This window comes from Protopterus annectens, chromosome 2.part0 (genome assembly GCF_019279795.1).
Source record: "Protopterus annectens isolate FY-2018-M chromosome 2.part0, PAN1.0, whole genome shotgun sequence".
Classification (NCBI taxonomy): Eukaryota; Metazoa; Chordata; order Ceratodontiformes; family Protopteridae; genus Protopterus; species Protopterus annectens.
Genome location: NC_056728.1, coordinates 831220138 through 831239873, shown reverse-complemented (window position 1 = coordinate 831239873; position 19736 = coordinate 831220138). Strand labels below are relative to the sequence as shown.

Genomic DNA, 19736 nt, shown 5'->3' with positions numbered 1-19736 from the left:
AAATACCACTCCAAGTACTGACAAAGATCGAACAGCAAGAAAACAGACAAGTCCATGGCAACACTGCAACTGTTGAGATCTCAATCTACTGCAGTAACAACCATCCTCAAGAATACATGAGGTACTATGAAAATCATGGTGGCAATTACACCAAGAAAGCATGCCCCTCCCCATAAAATGTTGCTCTGAACCCTTTCTCTGGGTAGGAATGATTGACTAAAGAGGACCAAGCTTCATAAGAATGTAAGCAATCCTCCGAGACTGATTCAGAAAGAACTCGTTTGTGGAACCCCCACCAAGACTGCAATTATGGCCAACTAGCTGCTAGCTGTTCAGGTAATAGAGTACATTTATCCCTGACAAGGCTTTAGCTATTCTACCAAATACCCTAGTACACCAATATGGGCAAAAAGGAAGGTCCAAACTAAAGAACCCAACACCACAAGCAAAACTCACTTTAAGTGAATCAAAGGACTACCTTCTGCAGACCCTTGACACTAACATGCCAAAAATATATGTTTGCCATCATGGCCAGTAATGGGCAACCTACACTAGCAGAAACATGACATTCTGAGGCCCTGACATTCTGAGGCCCACATCTGGAACATGATGTACCAAATGTGTGAAGGCTGCCAGTCTAGCCAGACAGAATGTTGTAGATAATTCTGTCATCTGTAAATATTAAATGTAAACCACAGGCTTGTTGTCTTAAAACGGCAAAAATAGTGTTACATGTGGAACTGGAAAAAATATATAACAGTGCACTCTACTGACCAAGTAAAGCATGCTGTGAGACCCTTTGATGTAAACACGGCTACGGACAGTCTAGATAAAGGAATTCTTGCTATTGTTTTAAGGCCAGAGTTAATGGCCAGAATTTGCATGCATAAATGTCCTTAATGGCTTTGCTTCCTGACCTGGTGTGAGCTTACTAAAGAATGTAGCCCGTTAGCCTGGGTGTGAAGAATGATGTAATGTGAACCAAGAATGTGATTTTGAAAACAGAGAATCAGAGAGCTTTAAGCATTTTTGTCTTGACCATCCAGCGCAGCAGTGCGTTTTCACTTAGTCTAATCTTTCTAGTGTCTAGCGTTTTCACTTAGAAATAGCTAAACACTAGAAAGATTAGACTAAGTGTTTTTCTTTGATGTCAGAACTGTACTACTGAATTTTAAGTATTTCTCTGTGATCTCTGAAATCTTGACTAGCACTGTGTAGTAAGAAGTATTGTCTTGTGTTTTTATTATTTATTATTAAATATTTTTAAACCCTTTCCACTGTGGCTGTTTTTGTAGAGATAATTTAAGCTCTTAAGAGTACTTGCATGCCTTTGGTAAAACTGTACAAAGCCACTCTAATAGCTTTAGCCCTGGGGTATACTACCAACTGGATAATAATATTGCACAGTAATAATTGGACACCCTTTTAAGGGCCTTTGAGTAGCTGATAAATATTAGTGGGTGGTGGCAGCTGATACTACCGTATAGTCTGGGGAAAAGGAGCACAGCTGGAGAACCCGTGCCAGCTCTCCCCATGAGTGTCTGCGTGGTTGTATAAACTCTTATCAAAGTGTGTGTGTGTGTGTGTGTGTGTGTGTGTGTGTGTGTGTGTGTGTGTGTGTGTGTGTGTGTGTGTGTGTGTGTGTGTGTCAGCTACTTGGGCAGGTACACAAAGCACTGGTTGGACAGAGAGGGTGCTGGAGGGTTTTAGCTTGCCCACTAGGCTGAGATCTGGATCCTATAGTTGTGCCAGTGGGGAGACTTATTGGGGACCTGGAGAGCAAGGGAGCGACCAGCCCCGGACTGACTGTGATCTGTGTGTGCTCTTAAGGGAAATTGCACTTTACTGTCTATCTGTTATCCTTTCCTCCTAAATGAGACACCCCTCACTGGTGCAGGTGGTGAGGATTGAGGCTCCTTGACTGCTGGGCTAGGGCATGGGTGTCACAAAATGTACTCGCTGAAGCTATCAAGGTTAATGATGCAGCAAAACTGCTTCGTAACCTTGGGTAACAGAGAAAAGGTGGGACTAGAATCTCTAGTCTCAGCCTAAACAATGGCCTATCTTTACAGCCACCTCCAGAAGTAGAACCTGGCCTTGCCCCCAAAGCTCTTTGGAAAGCTTGGTTTCTTATTGGAGCTTTTTCGGGTGGAGGGTATAGGACTGTTAAGAAGTAGTTGACCATAATTACTGCCCAAATTCCTGGTCCTTGGTGATGTATGTCACAGACGACAACAAAATGCAGTTAGGACCATTTATGTTTAGAAACCAGGATTGACATCTCCAGTGACTTGGTCAGCACAAGAGGAATTATAATATGTATGCCAGTGCAAGTCCTTTTCCAGTCTGCATGGTGGCTTCTTCCTCTTTTTAGATTTAGTTTGAACTATGATGATGGGGTGCTGAAAAGTTCTAAGCCTGACCAACTTTCTAAATTCTGGGCATTATTTTGCTTCTGTAGAAGAGAGGATTACTTTATCTTCTAAAGTGCCAATTTGCAGAATTATTACACTATGTTTGTACATTGTTTCAGATCACCGACTGAACCATGTCAACAAAAAGTGTGGAATTTTTAAGTGTGGAACTCCAAGCCATTATGAAACTTCTGTTCCTGCAGAAGAAAACTGTTGACTGTGATCATGGCCTGTTTTTTTGCCAGACTGACGAATATCGGCTACAAAAACTGCTGAGGCACTACAGATATCAGGGAACGTGTTGGGTTTATAATCCATAAGCAGTTGGGTATGCAGAAGCTATCAGCCAAGTGGGTTCCCAAATGTTTAAACTCTGATGAAATAAGTCATCGAGTGGACACTTCCAAGTTGATTTTGTGGCATTTTCATCAAGCTGGTGGGAACTTTTTGGAATGACTAGCTGCTGTTGATGAAACATGGTTACACCACTATGACCCCCAAGACAAAGCAATAGTCCATGTAATGGAGGCACTCAGGTTCAAGGTGAAAGACGTTCAAGACCCAAAGTCAGCAGGAAAGGTCATGGCCACAGTGCTTTGGGATCAGGAAGATGTTGTAATGATTGACTATCTTCCAAGGGGCCAAACAGTTAATGCAGAACACTACTGTAACTTGCTATGCTGATTAAAGGAGGCATCGAAAGAAAAAAAGAAGGAAGCTGCAGAAAGGAGTTCTCTTTTTGCAAGACAATGTACCTGTTCTCAAGTCTGGCAAAACGATGGATGTTTTGAAAATGGGATGTGAGTGCATAGACCATCCACCCTACTCACCTGATCTTGCTCCACCTGATTATTGTGCGTTTCTAAACCTTAAAAAAGAGTTTGAAGGGGGCAATTTTCGAGTGATTCAGGGGTGACTGCAGCAGCAGAGCAGTATTTCAGTGACCAGACTTCAGACGTTTTTTGGCAGGGTTACAGAAACTTCAGACATGATGTGCCAAGTGTGCTGAGCTTTGGGGAGAATATGTTGAATAACTTGTAAGCTTCATGGCTCCATGTCATTCCCTTCTTGGTTGGGCTTAGAAGTTTTCAGCACCCTCTCGTATAAGATAAGTGCAGGGAGCTTTATAAAGATCAAAAATGTCCTCCACTGTGGTTAGAGCATGTAGGTCATCCAAAGGTGTTGTCTTTCTTCTTGAAACTGGAATCAAATATGGAGTTTTAGAAGTCATTCCTTGAAGGAGGATATCTTCATTCAAGCCACTAAACCATACACAGCTGGGTTTAAGCAGTAGTGTGAGTGGATCCTATATACATTATCAAAAATGCAGCAGGGTCAGTGAAAGACAAATACACAATCTTCTCACTTTCTGATTCAAAAACAAGAAAACCTTCTCAAGAGCAAGGCACACTAGAAAAGGATGAAACCTGCCCAGATGAGTTGAGAAGTTGAGGGCTTAGGTCCCAAAGTAATAGCAGGGTTTTAGGGGTGACTTAAGGCTCCTCCCACTGCTTTCTAGTTACAGTAAGGCATTTTTTATGGTGAAGGCTGGGGGCCATACAATAGTTCACACAAATCTTCATGCTTCCTCCAAAGGTGTCATACATGAAGGAGTCAGTGTTGTAATCTCTCTTGAATAGAGCGGCCTCTCACACCTCAGACTCATCTAGCATAGTGAATGAGAGGGAGTACTCTGCTCTCCACCATTGCTACTTCCAAGAATGAGTTCATATAGGGGGTTGAATTATAGTAAGCACTTTTGGGGAACACACTGAAAGTGAAGCAATAGTTATTTCTGAGCTTGAAAGTGTGCCAGTTAATGTAGGAATAGGGTCAAGAAAACAAGGGCATATGTTGGTATTAAATTTCTAAGGATGTGTTCTTACATCCGTTATTAAAGTTACCCCAGATCTCAGACATCTATTCAAGTCAAGGTCCAGCAATGCAGGAACCAAGGAACTCGCAACCTGAACGAACAGAAATGTAGGGACCAGGGAACACTCCTCAACCTGAACAAACTGAACTCTGTTGGCTCAAGGTAGAGACTCTAGTAAGACAATGCCTGGCTTCATGTATTCTTGACCTACAGTTGGATTGCAAAAAGATTACTTACCAGAATCAAGCTTGCTGGCACTGTGCTTCAGCGACAGGGGCAGGGAGCATCTATACTCCAGGATTCAACCTGACAGAGATAGCCAAAAGGCCTTGGCCCCTAACCTGCCAAAGGAGGACAAGCGCAACTTTCATTCCTCATCATTAAAGGCTCAGTCTCTGCATAGACCAGACAGGCTTGGCTTAGTAACAGGATAGATATACTAGTCCAAAGACATTTTCCAACCACGACCTTGTGACATAATACTACACAGCTGTGGGAATGGCTTGATCACATGGTAAATTCTATGACTGCTGTGGGAATGGCTTGATCACATGGTAAATTCTATGACTAAGTGTAGAATGAGTTTATGATGAATAATCCATTGCTCACATCAGTTTCATTACAGACACCTAAGTGGGAAGAAATGGAGCTTAAGTAATGCAAGACGATGTAAGAAGAAAGTACGGTTGTGTACACTTACCATAAATGTAGATGTTAGAGTGTTATTCACTGTTGCAGTCATTACACTTGGGTTATCCTGCTGGCAGGCTACCTTCAGTCAGCCTGAATTCCAAAGTCTAGTTCCAGCATCGGCTGCTGTCGCCTCTTCCCTGACATCAGAGTGCCAGGGGTATAAAAGATGCAGCCGACACCATTCAGTTTTTCTTGCCCCGGATGTCAGGTGCCCCCAAAAGGGTAGGCTAAAATAAATATGCCAATAAAACATGCATGCACCAAAATATATTATACCTTCATCTACAAGCAAATACACCACGTAGGTTGTATAGATGAGATAAGTGCAGATAAGTTCCAGCAAAGAAATGGGGGATGTTGGGTGGGTAACCTGGACTGCAACAGTGAATACACTCGAACATCTACATTTATGGTAAGTGTACACAACTGTACTATGTTCTTCATGTTTCACTGTTGCAGTCATTACACTTGGGTTGAATCCCAACGCTATGGTTGGGAGACTGGAGCCAATATAGCATTAGGAGTGGCTATGAGGCCCTGCAGAGCTGCCCTGGATTTAGAGTAGAGTGGTAAATGATAGTGCTTTGTAAAGGTGTGCACTGAACTCCAGGTAGCAGCCTCTAAAATGTCTTTGGTTGGTACTCCCCTGAGGAAGGCTGCTGAAGTGGCTGCTGCTCTGGTTGAATGTGGCCTAATGCCCTTAGGCACTGGCTTGCCATGTTGTGAATAGCAGAAACAAATGCAGTGGCCTATCCACTTAGAAATAGTCTCCTTTGAGATGGCCTTTTCCTTGTGATCCTGCAGCATATGCCACTAGTAGTTGCTCCGTCTTTCTGAAAGCTTTGGTTCTATTCAAGTAGAAGCGTAGTTGTCTGTGTATGTCCGAAGAATGCAGAATTCTCTCCCCCTTATTCTGTGGGTTTGGATATAAAGTAGGCAGATGAAATGCCTGGTTAAGGGCCACAATGGAGACTACCTTGGGCATGAATGTCAGGTTTGTCCTCAGAGAAATCCTGTCTGGATAAAAAATGATAAAAGGTTCCACAGCCATGAGTGCCTGTAGCTCTGAGACTCGCCTTGCAGAAGTTATTGTTAGGAGCAGAGCTGTTTTCCAAGATAAAAACTTTATATCAGCTGTAGCGCCTGGCTCAAAAGGAGGCAGGGTGAGTTTTTCCAAGACATAATTGAGGTCCCATGCAGGTACTGGTGATCTCCTTGGAGGCCTTAAGTTTTTGGCTCCTCTGAGGTACTACCTTAAAGGATGAGAAAAGATTGGTGTCTCTGTATTGTAATGAGCTGAAATGGCAGAGGTATAAATTTTAATTGATGAAAAGGATAGGCCTTTGCCCAGCATCTCAGTTAAGTATTGCAAAATCTGAGGAATATTTGGTACAGCTGTGTCAATTCCTTGTGCCTGGTTCCAAGCACAGAATCGCTTCCATTTTCCAGCGTAAGATTTACTGGTACTAGGCCTTCTGGCCTCCAAAATGACATCCATCACAGCTTTAGTGAGGGGGCGTGTTTTTTATGACTACATTATCCACCATGCTGCCAGATTTAAGGTCTTTAGCTGGCTGTGCAGGATCGGATTGTCTTGTTGGGATAGTAGATGAGGTATTTGAGGCAAGGTCCAAGCCGGGCATTGAGACAAGTTCTTTAGAATTGGATACCAGTACTGGTGGGGCCAGTCTGGGGCAATCAGTATCATTTTTGGCTTCTCTTGTCTGACCTTTAGGAGTACCTTGGGGAGGAGAGGCAGTGGAGGAAAGGCATATACTGCTAAGTTTTTCCAGCTGAAAGATAGGGCGTCCACTTTCCATGCTTGTCTGTGATAAGTCCTTGTGCAGAATCTTTTTAACTGGTAGTTGTGAGGAGAGGCAAATAGATCTATCTCTGGGCATCCCCATTTCCTTGTTATCATGCTGAAGACTTGTGGATCCAATTTCCACTTGTGGGGAATCCATGAGGTTTCTGCTTAGTTCATCTGCAAGAGTATTTATCTTTCCTGGCAGGAATTGTGCCTGCAGATGTACTTGGCAAGTCAATGCTGTGTCCCACAAAGTCATGGCTAGTCTGCAAAGGGGGTAGGAATGAGTGCCTCCTGCTTGTTTATATACCACATGACCGTGGTGTTGTCTGTCTTTATCAGTAGTTGTCCTGGATGAAGTAGGTCCTTGAAGACTGTCAAGGCATTCTGAACAGCTAGCATCTCTTTTTGAATGATATGTAGATGCATTTGGTTTGCGGACCATGTGCCTTGAATACACCTTCCTGCCATGTGGGCCCCCAGGCATAATCTGATGCATTCGTTCTTAATGTTTGCCTGGCTGGGGGTAAAGTGAATGGCTGCCCCTTGTTCTGGTGACAAGCCTTCGGAGGTATCTTCTGCATGTTGGTCTGATTGGGACATGCAGGTATGCCTCCTTTAGGTCTAAAGTCACAAGCCAAGCCTTCTTGCCCAGAATGGGCAGAAGTTGCTGTAGAGTCAACATTTTGAATTTTGGTATATCCAGAAATGTGTTTAGAATAGATAGGTCCAGTATTGGTCTCCAGGTCTTGTCCTTTCTTGGCACCAAGAAAAGTCTTGAATAAAATCCTTGTCCCTGCTCTTGCTCTGGTACTTGTTGAATGGCCCTCATGTCCATGAGGGATGAGACTTGCTTTTGTGCCTCTGCCCATTGGATGTTTTGGCAGGTCTGGTCAACGGTTTGTCCTTGGCAGGGTATGTAAGTGAAACTTGTAGCCTTGTGACACTATGTCTAGGACCCATTTGTCTTAGGTTATTATGTGCCAATTTTGAGAAAAAAGTGCTAGTTTTCACCCTAAAAGTGCTGCCAGAAGATAAGTGCTTGGTGCAGGCAGGAGGAAGTCATTGAGACTGTTTCCTATACGGCTGTGATTTGTCTTCTCAACTTTTGGAGGTAGAAGCACCCCATTGTTTAGACCTGTATGAACCTTGGGGCTGGGATCTGCCTATTGGGCATCTGTATCTGCCCCTTTGTGGTCTGTCTGACACTGGAAAGGACCAATTATTTGTAGGCCAGTGTCTGCTAAATCTAGGTGGCTGTACCTGTAAGAAATCCTTAACTGTTTGCACAGATTTAGCTTTGTCCTCCATTTTCTTTAACACCTCTGCTGCTTTAACACCAAACAAGGTATCATGCTGTAATGGAGCATCTAATAATTTTGCTTTGACATGATCAGGCAGATTTTGCTCCTTTAACCAAGCATGCCTCCTGATGATAGAACCCATAACAGAGGCCCTGCAGGAGGTCTCCAAAGAATCAAAACCACATTGCAAAGTATGTTTTCCAACTTGTTCAGCTGCATGCAATAAATCCTGCATTTCTTTGTTTTCTGCACATTCAGAATTTATCAACATTTTCTGTCAGTGACATGATATATTGCCGATATTTGAGCATATGAAACTGACAATTTAAAGCTCTTATAGCCAAGGTAGCAGAAGTGTAAATCTTTTTTCCCACCATCTGTCCAATGCCCTAGAATCCCTGTCTGAGGGGGTAGGGTTTTTTGCAGCGGAAGCCTTGACCCCTCTGGGACCCTGAGAGATTGTTTCTGGGTCAGCAGCAGGGTTTTTGAAAAGGAATTTATGAGTCAGGAACCCTGTAGTACCTATCCGGCTTAACAGGAGCTGGAGATAAGGAGTCAGGGGTCAGACTGGACTCTGAAAATACATCAACAACGTCTAACACAGGTGAAATAGCTAGGAGCCTGTGTTGTGGTAGTAAAAGGAAGTCTCTGAGCTTTTTCTTAGATTCTGAAAAATCTTGGCTCTCCCAGTGAAAATGCTCCCTCATGGTATGCAAGGTTTCCCCAAAAGAGTAATCCTCAAGAGGAGAGGCTGAAGGGATAGATTCTTCAGCATCAGAAACCTCATAGGGAGGAAGAGAGTATTCCTGATCAGAAGAGGAATCAGATGAAATGGAAACCTGATCTGAAGATTCATATTCTGTCTCTTGCCTAAGCCTTTTATCAGGTGGGGGATGGGAACCCCTGATGAAAGTAATTAGGTCTTCGGCCATTTTGAGCATCTGTTTTGTGGTCATGGAGGCCTGTCCATGAGGCTGTTGTACTAGTTTCTTTGCCTTTAAAGGTGCTTTAGTCTTTGCCTTTGAAGCTGAAGTCATTTTAATGTATAATTGAGTAGGTCTGAAAACACCCTCAGAAGCCGATGCCTGCTCAGCGGACCCATCTGAGGGAATAGTCTCTGAAGGTCCAATACTCTGAGCTTCCAGCGACCTAGTCGACTCCACGTGTGAGTCTGTAGCGGCTTGTGGGTCTAAAGTAGCGGGCGTCAGGGGCTGCAAAGGTGCCTCACTGAGAACCGGCGACTGGCTTAGAAGAAGCCTCGTTTTTGGACCTCGGATGCTTGTCCTTTTCTTTGCGTTTCTTGTGAATTCCGGTAGTCGGATGGCTATCCGATGACATCGTATAATTAAATCTTCTGCCAAAATAGTGTAATGCAAAATCGTACTGACACTTAATAGTGCATTGGTTAAATCTAGCACAAAACCGACAACAATGTCGTGGTCAGGGCCTAGGCAAGGAATACAGTACGAATGAAAGTCCTTATGAGTTATTTGCTTCCCACAAGAAATACAATTATTAACTTTTTCTGACATCGGTCTGGAGCAAGAAAAAAGTTTCCCCAACGGGGTACTTAGCTTCTGAAGAAGACTTCGGATCTGAAATTCGAACATGAAAATCAGGAGTCGGCCACCCGACACTTGCAAATTGCTTATGCTTCGGGCACCGCGCGACAAGAAAGACTGAAGAAAATGGCGTCGGATGCACCTTTTATACCCCTGGCACTCTGACGTCAGGGAAGAGGAGACAGCAACAGATGCCGGACCTAGACTTTGGAATTCAGGCCAACTTAGGGTAGCCTGCCAGCAGGATAACCCAAGTGTAATGACTGCAACAGTGAAACACGAAGAACATTATATATTTTTCCAAACTACATTTTGTGGCACTAACAAGTACTTCTAAACAATATAATTTGAAACGAACATCCTGTAGCTTAAAAACTGAAAAGCAGCGTCTACTGTGGCACACAAACATTTGCATGTTTAAGGGCACATGGCCAAGATAGCTGACAGTATATCTTAGAGAATGTAGGCTTCAAGCCGTTAAGCCACACCATGAACCTCAAGGTTTGATTCATTCGGTCTTCATTTGAATACTTTATTAGCAAGCCATTTTAACCATATAATGCACCCAAGACTATTTCTTTGTTAATTTGTTTAACCTGTCAAGCCTATCACTTGTGAAAGCCTGCTTGTTTACAAAATACTACTTCACATCCTTTTTGTACAGCTTTATGTGTAGCCATAAATGTATACATTTAAAATATATCAACATACCAAAATGCTGTATCTGTTGTTCGTACTTCTGAATAAATGTTTTGTTTCCATCCTCATCTTCTACACTTCCTCGTTTGATAGTGTTGATGACGCTCTACCAAAAACATACAGGAATTTATAATGTGTCAAACAAGTCTTCCAAAATATATGTGGTCTGATAAAGTGACAAAAGAAAATTAATCAAAGATGACAGCAGTACTACAGGAAAACAAATAAAAGAAAGCCAAATGCAATTTTTTTTCTTACAGATTTGTTGAGTTTCAGACCTAGCCCTAACATTTTACATGCAGTTAGGTACCATCTCAGCCAAAGCAACTAGTCACTTAACCAACTTTAAAGTAAAGTAATGAGAGATAACAGGTGCCATCTTTCAGCTCTGTAAAGGCCTCCAATCAGCTGCAGGAACGTTCAAGCCAATAAACGCTCCATAAAGGACTATACTATAAAATGTCAGTCTACCTTACTCAGATTTTAAAGAAAGACAGTGATATTACAAGAAGATGATAGTCCATTACTAGTAATACACTAAAAAGGCTAAAAGGACAAGACAAAAAAACTCAGATTATACATCCAGGGAAACTAGGAACAAAAAGCAATGCCATGTACATAACACACACATCCTATTTCCTTTTTTCATTGGGACTTAAGGGGAAGGGGACAATATTACAATCAATTTCTATCTAAGCAATACACAAGCACAACATCTACAGTACAATGGGTTTTAATAAAGGATAAGTAGACCACGGAAAAACATCACAAGTCCATCTCTCTCAAAAGAAGTTCCAACATGCATAAGTACAGTTGTATAAGTAAACTTAAAACAGCAGGGTCTATATTAGAACATCGAAGTTTCAGAACTTCGAATGTTCTAATATCGACCCCTATTCAGCGAACTCTGAAAATAGCGAAACTACAGAAAACCAAATTTTTTCCTAGGGAAAGAATTTGGTTGTCCATTCCTGTCGCTTCGCTATTTTCAGCACTGTGGTGGAAAGTTATGGGTCGGGTGTAAGTGTGTGATTGGGCGTGGATTAGGTGAGTTAAGGTTAGGGCACGGGTGAGGTGAGTGTGCAATAGTGACGGACCTTAGGGTTAGGGTTTGGTTAAGGTATGTGGATAGATAGTGGTGTATGTACAGTTTAGTGTAGGGTTAGATGCAAGATTTTAGGTGTATGTGTGTGGATTGCTGTTTGTTTGGTGTGTGTGTGTGTGTGTGTGTGTGTGTGTGTGTGTGTGTGTGTGTGTGTGTTTTGGAACAGCAGATTTTTTTCCCTAGGAAAAAAATTGATGTTCTGCATGTTCAATGTTTTCAGTGTTCGGTGAATAGGGGTCGATATTAGAACATTCGAAGTTGTGAAATAGCAGTAGGTGTTCACATTATCACTGCTACACTAGCTGCTCCCCCCCCCCATCCCTTTTTTGGTATGGTTTTGTTGCCAGGGGGTTGACATTTAATTTGATTTACCTTATATTATCCTCTTTCAGGGCTCTAGCTTCCCTCTTACAGTTGGCATAAAAGCTCTGAAGGACTTGAAGCCCAGACCAATAATTTTCTACACCTCTACTTGAGCTGTCAATGGTCTGGGGTGTGGAAGATGCCCTTAAGCTTAAGGAGTTGGCCATGTGTTACAACTTGTGCAGGATATAACCCATACAGCTAAGGCTACTGCAGCAGTGATCATATGATGAAACATCTTACCGTCACCATTAACTACATCAGTTACTACAGGCAGCAAGTTAAAAAAATTAATAATGTAATAAAAACTACGCAACGCGTATACCTGAAAAATGAATAAATAAAGTAAAATTGTATATTTCACAATTAAAAAACATACATTAGCTCATTAAATCCTAGTGAAGCCTCCAGGTGTTTCTCTAGTTACAACATACTGACACCTTTAGATATCCAACATTGCTTATTCATAGTCACATTAATAATTTGAAAAACTTGTAGGATCATAGGAGGTTACTAGGCTATTGGCCCCGAGGCCCTTATAAGCCTAGCCAACAGTTTAGCCCATGCATAGACAAATCAGCACCCGATGCCACTGTCCAGCAGGGACACAGGTGGAATCCCAGGGATGTATTTTCTATTTCCCATCCAGTTATCCAGATTGCGCTTAAAAAGGGGTAAAGAGGTACTCTGCTTGACGTGGAGAGGGAGTTTATTCCATAAATGGGGGAGTCTCTGGGACACAAATCTGTCACGTTAGCAAGTCCTATGCATGTCACAGACCAGGTTGAGGCCGCGTGTGCAGGTTACTCAAGTGGAGCTTGACTTGCGGATATGCAGCAGTCCCATCAAGGTGGGGTCCGAGATTGCCTTGTATGCCACACAGAGGTCACCTCTGAGGAGTCTGTATAAAACAGAGTAGAGGCATAGGGCTTTTAGCCCATCTATGTATGGTAGATTTTGGAGGCCCTGGATTCTCCTTGTGATGAATCTCTGTGGTCTCTCCAGCTGCTGTATGTGGTTTGCAAGGTACATGCTGAATGGGCCGTTGTACTCTATCAATAATGGGCCTTATAAGGGAAGAATACAAGGATGTTATGACCTTCTTGTCCCTGGATGAGATATCCTTATTTATGAGGTGGGGTATGTGGAAAGCTTTCCATACAATGAAAGCAACATAGTGGTCAAAAGTCAGGCTGCTATCAATTTAGGTGCCCAAATCCCTCACGACTGACTGCCTGCTTAGAATGTTGTTATTAATGTGATAATTTGTGGGACATTTCTCTCCCCCCAAAGGGGATGATGATGCCTTTTTTTGTATTCAGCTTGAGGCCATGCTTCTGGCACTAGTCGTTTGTATGGGTGAGACCCTCTGGGAGGATATCCACGTCACTAGGGGAATTGATGACAGCTTCCAACTTGCAGTCATCTGCAAACTTGGTCAGCCATAGCCCACTGGTTTTGGCCTGTACCTCAGAAAAGTATATCCCAAAATAACAAGAGGCCCCAAGCCCGAACCCTGGGGTACACCACTCGATATGGGTTTACTGCTAGAGGTGGCTTCCCCTATTTTGACTAGGTGGGTTCTATCAGTGAGCCAGTTGGCAACCCATCTGGTAACATACGGATGGATGCCTAGTTGAGAGAGTATTTCTATTATGCCCGAGTGGGGAATAGTGTTGAAGGCTTTGGCCAGGTCAAGGTAGGCAGTGTGCAGAGTCTTTCCCTCATCTATGGCTTTGTTGACAGTCTCAAAAAGTTGACCAAATTTAACAGTCATGACTTCCCCTTGATGAAACCAAACTGTGTGGGATCGAATGTTTGGAGGTTGCCAAGGTCCTTGTTTATGAGGTCCATGATAATCCATTCCATGGCCTTGCAGATCAAGCTAGTTAGGCTTATGTGTCTATAGTTTCCTGGATCAGTGGATACTTCACCTTTGTGTAAAGGGATGACCGTTGCTGTCCTCCACTCAGCTGGGACAAAGCCGGTACTCAGGCTTTGGTTGAATAGGTTGCCTAATGGTGCTGCAGGTTCCTTCCTGAGTTCACATAGGATGCAGCCTGGGATGTTATCAGGTCCCATGGAGGCTGTATTTTTTGTCTTTGAGACAGCAGTGACAACCTGATCCCTAGACATAAGGGGAAGGGGGCAGGTACTGGGAATGTCCTGATTTACTGTTGGGGGGACAGAGGGGTGAAATTTTCGCTGAATCTGTCAGCCAGCAAGTTTGCTATATCTACAGCATTTGTACATGTGGTGTCCTTGACCATCAGTTCTGAACAGATCTGGGTGCTACCTTTGAGATTACCGACATATGTGAAGAAGGCCTTATGATTGTCTTTAGTAGATGTGGCCAATTTGAACTAAGTTTGCTTTGGAGGATTTCACTAGTGCTCTTATTTGCTTGTTTAGGCTAAGGAGATTGCTTACAATTGGGCACCTGCTCCTCCTTGGTCCTGGTCAGCAAGTTTTTCTTCTGTTATAGAGTTTATTTACTGCAGATGTCCACGAGACAGGATTACTCTTCCTTGTGGAGGATGATTTAGTCCTGTCAGATATTCTTGATTCCATGCATCTATATAAATGTTCGTATATTAATTTGGTATAGTTTTGGATACTGGTGCCAGTTCCTAGGGAGGGGGAAGGGGCTGTGAAGCTGTTAATACCATCCTTCAGGAGCCTTTAATCAGCTCTGGAGAAGTTTTTTTTGATTGACCCTAGCTTGAGATGGGTCAGGGGAGATGACTTCAAACGTGACAGCTTTATGGTCAGATCTTACAAGGGAGGATGATACAGCAGGGATGCTGCAGTGGTTACCCATGTTGGTTAGTACAAAGTCCAAGATATTATCACCTCTTGTGGGGGTATCGACTAGCTGTTCCAAAGCATTTCCACTGACAAAAATTGAGGAATCTCTGGGTATTTGTGTTCTGGCAAGAGCAGTTCTTCCAGTCTATGGTTGGGTAGTTAAAGTCACCCAGGATCAGGGTAAAGGGTTGAATATTGATAGATTCGAAGAGGTCTAGATAGGCAGTTTGGGCATCTTGGGTCAGACTTAGGGGCCAGTAGCTAGCTATTATTTGTATAGGGGCCAGGGGCCAGTAGCTAGCTATTATTTGTATAGGGGCCAGTAGATAGCTATTATTTGTATAGGGGTCTTGTCAACAGTTAACTGCACCTGGAGGGTCTCCTGTGCATCATACTGTTTGACCAGCCTGGAGGTGTGTACGTCTTTAATATATATTGAAACTCCACCTCCTTTAGCTTTAACACCAACAGTTTGGGATCTGAATGTATGATAGGATGAGAAACCAGGCAAGGCTGGGTGCTCTCCACAGCTTTGAACCAGGTTTCTGTGACCAATGTCAGCATTTTTAAGGGTTAGGAATATTTGCAATGAGTGCGTGTCATTCCCTCCGGTACAACTCTTTTGAGTGTGTACCTTTAACTCCTAGTGGGTGTGGCCTGAGCCTTTAAAAATGAAGTTATCACCTTAAAATTCTAACAAATACTCACTGACAGAGGTCAAATATCAATATAATTGTGTTAGCCATCATGTATGCTTCAAGATAAAATATTCTGATACCTTACGTGAAGCATGGTTTTGGAATTATTAATGCAAGTATGAACAAGTAATATTTGATGCCTAGAGGAGCAGTAGGAGGTAACTGCAGATGCACTTGGAAGCGTCACTCAGATGTAATGAGTTAACTCCTAGTGTTTACCAGCATGACCTTTAATTTGTGTTTTGTTGAAATTTTTATGTTGGTGGTTTTAACCTCATCACTTTTCCTAAAAAAGGCACTATAGGGGAGGCAAGAGCCTTTGCCAGAATCCTGAAGCCCAGGTGAGAAAGATGCAGGCCATCTCTGGCAAAGCATCGTGGTCTATCGATCATATCTTCCCAGGCTGTCAGGTACTGGATACAAATGGAATGACACCAGAAACTAAGTCAATTGTTAAAGTCAATCATTGTCTGTTTACATTCAGGCATCATTCTGGGTGACGGCAGAATGCTGCTTAAGGCTAGGGACATACCTGCCTGGGACACATATTCAGTGAGTTCAATCATGTCTCTCTTCATATAGTCCAGGGATGTATGTCTCAAGTCATTCACGCCAACATGGACTATGACAGAGTCACAACAGTACCTATTGTTGAGACTTGAGTGGGTGTGTGATATAGCGGAGTAGCGGAGTCTGGCCCCTGACAGACAACTAACCATGACTTTCTCCTTATCCATCCTGGTGAAAGGCACATCTGTGTGTCTCACAACAGAGTTACCTATAACTAATATATTTGGTTTATGATTAAGCCTTACTGGTTGTGAGACAGAGGTGTGTGAACTACGAGTGGTATGTGGTGTGGAGGGCTGTGGAGATCGCATGTGTATTTGCCTCGGAAGTTTTTACCTCGGAGGTCTCCTTTGTTTGGGTATGTTTTTGTTGAGGACCTCCACATATGTGAGTGTGTGTTGTATAGGTGTGGTAGTGGTTGAGGTGTAGTGATTGTGTTGACATCCTTCTCAGTGCCAGATATGCTGGAGATGGAGCTCTCCTACGTGGCCTTAAATTTTTGGCCCCTCTGAGGAACTGCTTGAGCAGTGGGTGAGAGAAGAGAGGAGGTTCTGTGCTACAATGAGCTGAAATGGCAGAGGCATGAATTTTGATGGTGGAAAAAGACAAGCCCTTATGAAGCATCTCAGTCAAATACTGTACAATCTGAGGTAAATTGGGCACTGCTGCGCTCATCCCTTGAGATTGGTTTCAGGTACAAAATCTTTTCCATTTTGCAGCATAAGATCTTCTAGTACTAGGCCTCCTAGCCTCAAATGATATCCATCACTGATTTACTGAGGGGCGGTAAAGGAGAAATTAGGTAATTAGCCAGGCTGCTAGGTTCAGGGTTTGCAGCTGAGGGTGCAGAATCTGGTTCTCCTGCTGAGACAACAGAGAAGGTGTTTGAGGCAGGTGCCATGGGGCCAAGCGTGACACACTGCGCAGGAGGGGGTACCAGTGTTGGTGTGGCCAGTCTGGTGCAATTAAAATCGTCCTTGGCTTGTCCGGTTTGATCTTTAGTAGTAACCTTGGAGAGCAGACGCAGAGGAGGAATGGCATAAACTGATAGGTTTTTCCAGTTGAAGGATAGAACATCCACTTTCCAAGCCAATTTGCGGGTAATCCTTGTGCAAAATTTGTCCAATTGATGGTTCTGGGGGGAGGCAAACAGGTCTATATCTGGGCTCCCCCATTTGCGGGGAATCCTTGTGCAAAATTTGTCCAATTGATGGTTCTGGGGGGAGGCAAACAGGTCTATATCTGGGCTCCCCCATTTGCTTGTCAACATTTTGAAAATCATTGGTTCCAGTTTCCACTAATGTGGGTCCATGAGGTTTCTGCTTAGTTCATCTGCCAGTGTATTTAGCTTTCCTGGCATGAACTGAGCTTGTAGACTCACATGGTTAGCTCAAGGCTGTATTCCACAATGCCATGGCTAGTCTGCAGAGGGGTAAGAGTGTGTACCCCGCTGCTTGTTTATGTACCACATGACCATGGTATTGCCCATCTTTACCATTAGTTGTCCTGGAAGAATGTGGTCCTTGAAGGCTGTCAGAACATTCTGTACAGCAAACATTTCCTTTTGATTTATGTGTAGGTGTATTTGACTTGAGTTCCATTTGCCCTGAATGCACCTCCCTGCCAGGTGAGCCTCCCATGCATAGTCTGATGCATCTGTTGTTGAGGTTATGGGCAGCAGGGGGAACTCTAGGCGTAGGCAAGGTATGATAGGAATCATAGCTTCTAGATTCTGTGAATGCTGACACCATAGGCTTTTGAGATACCATTGTAGTCTCCTCATATGCAGCCTTGCATATGGAATTAGAAGAATGCAGGAGGCCATGAACCCCAAGGCTTGCAGTATTTGCCTTGCAGATAACTGGGTTTTTGTGGCCACTTGTTTGAAGTAGGTTGTCAAATGAGTCTGTTTCTCTGGCATGAGGAAAGCCATCTGGGAAGTTGTATTCAAGCTTGCTCCCAGGAATATAATTTGTTGACAGGGTACCAGGTGTGATTTCTTTTTGTTTATGGTGTACCCCAGACAAGTCAGTACCCTTTGAACAAAGTCCAGATGATTCAAAAGTATGCCCTGGCTTTCTGCCTGAATTAGACAATCGTCCAGGTATGGATATATTTGAATATTTCTTTGCCTGCAGAATGCAATGACTGGAGGTAGGCACTTTGTGAATACCATGGGCAAAGTAGATAAGCCAAAGGGCAGTGCAAAGAACTGATAGTGCATGTAGCCTGCTTTGAAGCGTAGGAATCTTCTGCAAGACTCCCTGCTAGGGATGTACAGGTATGCTTCTTTCAAGTCTAGTGTTGCCAACCATGCATCTTTGCCTAGCATAGGAAGCAGCTGGTGAAGAGTCAGCATCTTGAATTTTGGAATCACCAGAAAGGTATTTAGAGTAGAAAGGTCCAGGATAGGACACCATGTATTGCCTTTTCTGGGTACCAGAAAAAATCTCTAATAGAAACCTTGTCCCTTTTCCTCTTCTGATACCAACTGAATAGCCCCCATGCTCACGAGAGAGAACTTGATTTTGGGCCTCTGCCCACTGATTTGGGTGTGTCTGGCCACCCGCTTGGTGTTGGTAAGGTGTGGAAGTGAAGTCTGTATCCTTGCAACACTATTTAAAACCCATTTGTCCTGGGTAATGAGTTCCCAGTTTTTGGCCTGAAGACCAATCTTTCCGCCTAAAGGAGCATTCAGTTGGAAAGTGCTTGGAAGTTTTAAAAGCAAGTCATTGAGACAGTTTTCCATAGTGGGGAGTCTTACTACCTCCTGATTTGGGTGCGGAACCCCCCCCCCCCCAACTGCTTAGTCTTGTGCGTCCCCTGGGACTGAAACCTGGGGTTTCTGCTGTGTCTGGGTTTGGCTTGAGAAGACCTGGAAGGGGCTGGAAAGGACCAACTCTTAGAGGGCCAGTGCCTACTAAATCTAGGAGGCTGAACTTGTAAGAAATCTTTAACAGTTTGCATAGATTTAGCTTTATCTTCCATCTTTTTAAGAACTTCCTCAGCCTTGTTGCCAAACAGGTGGTCCTGATTTAAGGGAGCATCCAACAATTTAGCTTTAACATGATCAGGCAAAGATTGCTCCTTAAGCCAAGCATGCCTTCTGAGCACAGACCCAGTAATAGCAGCCCTGCAAGAGGCCTCTAATGAATCAAATCCACATTGCAAAATATGTTTTCCAACCTGTTCAGCAGAATGCATTAAATCCTGTAATTCTTTATTTTCCACACAGTCAGGAATCAACATCATTTTCTGTTTAAGCAATCCAATAACATGTTGCTGATACTTTAACATATGAAACTGACCTAACGTCCAAGGTTGCAGAAGTGTAAACCTTCTTACCCCATCTATCCAGCGCCCTGGAGTCTCTATCAGAGGGAGGAGGATTTTTAGCAGTAGAAGCCTTAATGCCCTTGGGTCCCTGTGAAATAGCTTCTGGATCCGCAATAGGATTTTTAAAAAGGAACTTGTGTGAATCAGGAACCCTGTAATATTGGTCAGGTTTTCTGGGAGCAGGAGGCAAAGAATCAGTGGCCAAACAAGATTCCGAAAAAGCATCATCAACAACGTCTAGCACGGGAGGACTAGCTAAAGGCCTACGCTGAGGCAGAAGTAAGAAATACCTAAGCCTCTTTTTAGAATCAGAAAAATCCTGACTTTCCCAGTGGAAATGCTCCCTCAGAGTATGTAAGGTTTCACCAAAGGAAAAATCCTCTGGAGGGGAAGCAGAGGGAATAGAGTCCTCTGAATCAGAATCCTCATAAGGGCAAATCATCAGAAGAATCAGAAAAATCAGAATCCTGGTCAGAAAATTCATAAACAACTTCAGTCCTA

At 43.3% G+C, this 19736-nt stretch overlaps 1 protein-coding gene across 2 annotated transcripts in view; it reads right to left on the bottom strand.

The window, feature by feature from the left end:
- CDC37L1 (cell division cycle 37 like 1) overlaps positions 1-19736 on the bottom strand; it is a 684318-nt gene that overhangs the window by 515035 nt on the left and 149547 nt on the right. For both annotated transcript variants that reach the window (XM_044061102.1, XM_044061103.1), the window contains exon 3: positions 10368-10461. In XM_044061102.1, the coding sequence (XP_043917037.1) occupies positions 10368-10461 (94 nt within the window). The remainder of the gene's footprint in view (positions 1-10367; positions 10462-19736) is intronic.